Below are 6,843 nucleotides of genomic sequence, written 5' to 3'. Positions count from 1 at the left end.
TTTTTTTTTTTTTTTTTTTCCCCCGGGCCTGTTCCCCTTGTCACGGACGCAGATCCTTGGATAACACCGTGACACTGGCAAAGTAACTGACCATTGTTAAGAGGGGAGGTTCGTTTTGAAGCTTCTTTTTTAATTATTATTTTTTATTTTATTATTTTATTATTTTTTTTTTTTTCCCACCGGCGCACTCCTCCCCTTATGCAAATGGCCGGGATGGCACCACGGGCTGATGCAAGCTGGCCACGGCGCAGCCACCGCCGCGACATTGGCCCGAACGCGTCCTGCCCTGCGCCGCCCGCACCGGGCCGCCCCCGCCATGGGGCGCGCGTCCGCATGGCCCTCCCGCAGAGCCGCCCCCCCCGGGCTGCGATGGGCAGCGGCCGCCGCGCCCCGCAGGAGCCGGAGGAATGGTGCGGGGCGGTGGGAGCGGGATGGGCCCCGGGGTCCGGCGGGGCCCGCGCTGAGCGATTCCGTGTGCGTGCGCGTGTCTTTCAGGACATCGATTTGATTGACATCCTGTGGAGACAGGACATCGATCTGGGCGCCGGGAGAGAGATTTTTGACTACAGCCACCGGCAGAAAGAGAGCGAAGTGGACAAAGAGCTGAGCGATGGGAGGGAGCGCGGGGACGGCTGGAGGAGCGCGGGAGGACAGGTCGCCGATAGGAACCTGCTAGTGGATGGCGAGACCGGGGAGAGCTTCCCTGCGCAGGTAACGGAAGGGCCGGCATCGAGCACAGCTTTCGCCGCAGCGCGCTGCCGGCGCACGGCCCCCTCCAGCCCCAGCCCAGAGCTGGGAGCACCTCGGAAGCATTGGGTGGGGCCCCTGGCTCTTTTTCGGATGCGCTGTAATGAAGCCGTGCTGTAGGAGCTTGTTTTCGCATCGCCACCTCCCTAATCCCCGGGGCTGCGGTCGCTTGTGTTTCCCATCAGGTGCCTGGCGTGGAGGATCAGACGGCCCTGTCCCTGGAGGAGTGCCTTAGGCTGCTGGAGGCCACCTTCCCTTTCGGGGAGAACTCGGAGGTGAGCGGGGCTGGGGTGGTGGTGCTGCTCGTGCCCCTCGTCGAGAGCGCGGAGCTGGCAGTAAATTGGGTTAGGCTGTTTAAGGAGGCTCCAGGCATCGTGCCTGCAAAAGTAGCAGCGGGGGGAGGGTGCGGGGTGGTCACAATTAATTAAAGACTTCTGGCTTTGCTTCTAATTAGTTCATAGCGAACTGCGGAGGAATAACTGCAACCGCTTTGCTCTGAACAAAGGAGAAGCGATTGCCGGCGTGGAGGTGGAAGGGCATTGGGGCTGGCTGCCTCCCTGGCCGCGGCTCATCAGCTGGGGACTGACTGTGCCTCACGTGGTTCAGTTTCCAGCTGCAGATGTCTCCACCCTAAGCGAAGCTGTGCCCAGCGAGAGCCGGCCCGCGGGCATCCAGAGCAGCCTGCTGTCTCCTCTCCTCCCGGAGACCGAGTCGCCCTTCGATCTGGAGCAGCAGTGGCAGGACCTCATGTCTATCATGGAAATGCAGGTCAGCGCACCCTGGCGTGGCTGCTGCTGCTGCTGGAGGGGGTGGCGGTGGGAAGGGGTTTGTCCTTCTAGGCACGTGTTGTCGCTCAGCTGGGTTTAGAGGAGCTCCAGTGGCTGTTCCGAGCGCCCAGGTCCTGGAGAACCGCAGCTGGAGGTTCGTAGCAGCAGCCTCGGTTTTTGTCAGAGCCTGTGTGGTGACATTGAGTGCCCGTGCGGATGCTGCTGGCGGTGTCTTAAACCTCCTACAGCTGACGGATGGTGCTGGGCTGACCGGAGGCGTAGCTCCTTCCACGGGAGCTAGAAACGCCCTGTCTTTGGTGTAACCTGGTGGTGAAGGGCAGTGAAAAGGCAGGGCCTGAACGTGGTTGATTTGCTGAGCTGCTTCGTGTCTCTTCCAGGCTATGGAAGTGAACAACGCGACCGCTGAAACCCTGTACAACGGCACAAGCGGAGACCTGCTGACTTCTAACTACAACCTCGCCCCAAACACTCCCATCAATCAGAATGTCAGCCTGCATCAGGCCTCTCTGGGCAGCTGCTCACAGGACTTCTCCCTCTTCAGCTCGGAAATCGAAAGCCCTTCCATGGGCGGCAGCTCAGCGCTGCTGCAGCTGGCGCCGGACAACTCCACCGGCCTCAACACCACCTTCAGCTCCACCAACTTCAGCGGCATCTTCTTCCCCCCGCAGCTGAACAGCACGGTCAACGAGACGGCCGGCCCCGAGCTGCCGGACCCGCTGGGCGGCCTTCTTGATGAAGCCATGCTTGATGAGATCAGCTTGATGGACTTGGCCATCGAAGAAGGTTTCAACCCGGTGCAGGCCTCGCAGCTGGAAGAGGAGTTTGATTCCGACTCAGGTCTTTCTCTGGATTCTGGCCACAGTCCCGCTTCCCTTAGCAGCTCAGAAGCCTCTTCCTCTTCTTCCTCCTCCTCTTCCTCCTCTTCTTCCTCCTCCTCCTCCTCTTCCTCCTCATTTTCTGAGGAAGGAGCTGTCGGCTACAGCTCAGACTCTGAAAACGTGGACTTTGAAGAAGCGGAAGGGGCGGTTGGGTACCAGCCCGAGTACAGCAAGTTCTGCCGCATGAGCTACCAGGACCCGTCGCAGCTCCACTACTTGCCTTACCTGGAGCACGTGGGCCACAACCACACCTACAACATGGCACCGGGGAGCCTGGATCCCGAGGAGCCCAAGCTGCCCAGCGTGGGGAAGAAGAACAGCAAGGAGAAACCGTCCGAGTTCCTGGATAAGCAGATGAGCAGGGACGAGCATCGAGCCAGAGCCATGAAAATCCCTTTCACCAACGACAAGATCATCAACCTGCCCGTGGAGGAGTTCAACGAACTGCTCTCCAAGTACCAGCTCAGCGAGGCGCAGCTGAGCCTCATCCGAGACATCAGGAGGCGAGGCAAGAACAAGATGGCTGCCCAGAACTGCCGCAAGAGGAAGCTGGACACCATCCTGAACCTGGAACGCGACGTGGAGGACTTGCAGAGGGACAAGTCCAAACTGCTCAGGGAGAAGGTGGAGTTCCTCAAGTCCATCCGCCAGATGAAGCAGAAGGTGCAGAACCTCTACCAGGAGGTGTTCGGCCGCCTGCGGGACGAGAACGGCCAGCCCTACTCCCCCAGTCAGTACGCCCTGCAGTACGCCAGCGACGGCAGCGTCATCTTGATACCTCGCACCTTGGCTGACCAGCAGGCCAGGCGGCAGGAGAGGAAACAGAAGGACCGCAGGAAGTGAGGGAGGCACGCGGGAGGAGCGGGAGACTCGCTCAAGGTAGAACTGGAGAAGGGCTGAGCCTGGAAGTGCTTAGAGGAACTTTCACGCCTTCTTATCCAATATATCTTCTCAAACGGGACTGCTGCCGGTCAGTGTACAGGAGAGACTGCGGGAGCTGCGCGCTGCGGCCGAGCGCTCCCTGCGGGGAGGGCCGGGGAGGAGCGGACAGTGCACTGGCGAGCCCAGCACCTTCCACAGCCTGGAATCCTTTGAGCGCAGGAAATAAGCTGGCATCACTGGTGGGGGAGAGCAGCGGAGGCGGAAAAAAAAAAAACTACTGTTAGGAACTGGCTTTAAATAAGAAAAGAGATTGAAGCGAGTGAACTGAAAACAAGCGATAGGAGAGACGTTTTCTGAACTTCCAAAGTTCTGTGATTTCAGGTAGTTGGTTTTTTTTTTTTTTTTTCCTTTTTTTTTAAATTTTTTTTTCCTTTTTTTTTTTTCTTTTTTTTTCTTTTTTTCCTGAACCAGTTTTGACATCAGTGTGTGTGATTCAACCTGACTTAATTCCAGATTAGCCACCATCCCTTTTCTAGATCAGACCAGTGCACACATGGCAACACGAGTGGTGCGGCTTCCATTAACCCTTCCCGGTCTGAGGGAGCTCGGGGGGGGCTGTGCTGCCCTGGGGCGTGGAGCTGGAGCCCTGGGGGTGTCTGGGGGGGGGACGGAACTGGGAAGGGTTAAGAGAACTGGGGCGCTGCGCATCCCCACCACACTCACAGAGCATGTCACTGCCGCGCTGGGTCGAGCAGGGCCCGCAGCACCGTGCATGCAGCCGCTGTCTGCTCCTCCTGACCGGCTGAGGAAACGCTTTGGGGGCCACGGGGCGGGTGTGCGGCAGCAGGGACAGCACGCAGAGCCGTGGGCTTGTCACTTATAGAACTAGACATCTGTTAGGATTCCTGTTTCTTAACCGTGCTTTGATTTTTTTTTTTTTTTTAGGGCTTCTGCCCTGTTTTCCCTATAGGGTCTAGAGTGCTTGTGTTGAGTAAAAGGGAGAAGCCCGAACGTTCAAAGCTGCTAATTGTTCTCTTTGCCATAAAGATTCAGTGTAACCGTGTGATCACATTATAGGATTCTCTTCTGTCCCTAGGTGTTGGTCTGACTTCCTTTGTTTTAAGGAGGGGGGTGGGGGTAGTGCCTTGATCACTGTTGGTCTCCTCCATGGAGACGATCCTAGAAGCTGTATTTAAAATATAGCACAGCTGGGAGCGACTTTACCAGCAACAGAAAAGCTTAAAATGGCTTTCCTAGCCAGTCCTGTGCATGTGATACGGGCTGAGGGCGTAGCATTGAGGGGGGGGACGGCGCTGGGGAGGTGCGGGCAGCAGCTCTGCAGGGAACCCGGCCGTGCCGGGGCCTTGGGGAGGGGGAAGCGAGGCTGCTGGGGGCTGCCAAGGAGGAGGTGTCGGTGTGGGCACGTGTCCAGGCTGCGGGGAAAGGAGCTGCACCTCGGGGAGAGCCCAGGGCTGCGCGCTGCTTTCCTGGGCCCGCTCTAGGGCTCTCCCGGGCCGATGCTCCTGAGATCCAACAGCTTTACTTACGCATGAGATGAAGCACAAGTGGTGGAGATGTGGGTGCGGGGAGGTTGGAATGGAGCCCTGCGTGTATGTTTTAAATTATTTTCCTCTTAGAAACTTTTATTTTAATGATCTGTGACCTGTCAGGGAAAGAAGAGAGATTGTGTGAGCACAGGACAAAAAAAAAAAAATAAAAAATAAAACGGCTTATTCACTGTACAGGCGTTGGTTTCGTGTATTTTTTTTTATTTTTATTTTTTTTTGCTTTTATTTTTTAAGCTGAAAGACGTTCGGGAAACTGAGGAGTCTCCATCTGGGGGCCCTCACCCACAGCTCCCCCCATGGTGGTGCTCTGTGGGGAGCAGGCACTGCTGCTGTCTGAGCCTGTGGCTGCCAGAGGAGGAGAGCCTCGGTGTTTGTGAAAGCTAGAGCTCAATTCTTTGTTTTTTCCATACTCCACGATAGCGTATTTATGTTTATTTAAGTTACAGACACCTTCCTCCAAGGCATTTTCCCCCCCCCCCAGCCCCCATTGCCAGGAGCATTTCCCCCACCTGGCCTCTAGTGGGGGCAGCTTTAGCCCAGAGCTCATCCTGTGTTCCCAGCTCAGTTAACCACAAGTGGAGCCCAGCAATAACAGGAGGCTTGGGCAGCAACGTGCTTTGAGGGACCGAATCCTTGTGTCTCGCCCTCGGCAGAGCCCTGCAGCAGCACACGCAGCACGGCCTTGTACCCCTAGGGGAGGCGAGGCCCTGCTTTCAGTGAGGACGCCAAGGGGCCAATACGATTTCCCCCAAATCGACCCTCCCCTGATCACATGAGGAGATGGGTCTGTCTCCTGCTGCTGGGCACTGAGCCCAGTGCAGCTCCACACGCTCACAGCTCAGCCAAGGGGAATGCAAGGAACTAAAATACACACCGAGGTGTTTCCAGTCTCTTCCTGGGCCCCGGGGTATTTATCCCAGGTATTACCTAAGGATGGTTTTAGAACGCAGGACTGGCTTGCAGAAACCCCGCACAGATTTCCCATTCCCTGACTCAGGGAACCAGGGCTCAGTGCTCAGCCCTCCCCTGGCTGTCGCCCTTTTCCAGGACCTTCATGGCCTGGCTCCTGCCACCCCCGGTTCTTGCTCTACCCCAGCCCCCAGCCCCGCGGTGCCTTCAGCTCAGAACACTCCTGACACCATCCCTGCCCGCAGCCATCACCCCCAGCCTCTGGGGCAGCAGCCGGGTACTCGCAGCGCTCGGTGCATCGCTGTCACATCCCGGCGCTGTCAGCGGTGTGGGCTGCCTGCCAGCGGAGATCAGGTGGTGAGCAGACCTTTCATTTTCCGAGGCAGGAAGCACTTAGCCACCAGCGGGGCCTCCTGCCTCTGATCTCGGCCGGAGCCCCGGCTTTAAGGAGTGCTGGGCTGCCCTGCATGGCCTCGCTGCCTCCATCCCCGAGCACTGATCCCACAACCACGACTTCTCACAGCTCCTGGCACCCAGAGAGTTGGGCTCGGGGCCTCAGGAGGGGAAGCTCTGCCCCATCAGGAGCCCCACATCATCCAGGCTCCAGCAGCACGCAGCTTCCAGCCCCCCCGTGGGCATCAATCGGCCGAGAGCCCCTCTTCAGGGAGCTGCAGCCTCCTTACGTTCAATTAAGTGGACGTTCCTCCTTCCAACCCTAGTGATTAACACAGGTTTAATTGCTGCTGCTGGCTACCGGAGCAGGGAAGACATTTCAGCACATTGCCGGGTGCTGCGAATAGCCCGGATTTCAATGGGCTGCATAGTTTTGCAGGCGCTGGCACAGCAGCTGAACACCACCCAAAACCTCACTGCTGCTCCCTGCTCTGTCACGCACCCTGTGGATGCTGGAAACTGCGTGCCAGGAAGCCCCGTCCTCCTCCCAGCAAAACCTCAGCCCTCACTGAGGGCCGTGCTATGGCACTGAGAGCTGGGAGGCCGAGCAGAGGGGCACTCGCTTCCTTCCCTTCCCTTTTGCTTCCCTTCCTTCCCTTTTGCTTCCCTTCCCTTCCC

General features: G+C 57.8%; 1 protein-coding gene across 2 annotated transcripts in view; it reads left to right on the top strand.

Annotated features, from left to right (window-relative positions):
* Positions 1–4,386, top strand: part of NFE2L1 (nuclear factor, erythroid 2 like 1) — a 9,578-nt gene extending 5,192 nt beyond the window's left edge. For both annotated transcript variants that reach the window (XM_021377921.1, XM_021377922.1), the window contains exons 3-6: positions 496–711; positions 933–1,022; positions 1,354–1,515; positions 1,913–4,386. In XM_021377921.1, the coding sequence (XP_021233596.1) occupies positions 496–711; positions 933–1,022; positions 1,354–1,515; positions 1,913–3,256 (1,812 nt within the window). In that variant the 3' untranslated portion in view covers positions 3,257–4,386. The remainder of the gene's footprint in view (positions 1–495; positions 712–932; positions 1,023–1,353; positions 1,516–1,912) is intronic.

The sequence above is a fragment of the Numida meleagris genome, chromosome 26 (assembly GCF_002078875.1).
Source record: "Numida meleagris isolate 19003 breed g44 Domestic line chromosome 26, NumMel1.0, whole genome shotgun sequence".
NCBI classification, from domain to species: Eukaryota; Metazoa; Chordata; class Aves; order Galliformes; family Numididae; genus Numida; species Numida meleagris.
This window is presented reverse-complemented; position numbering and strand designations above follow the sequence as displayed.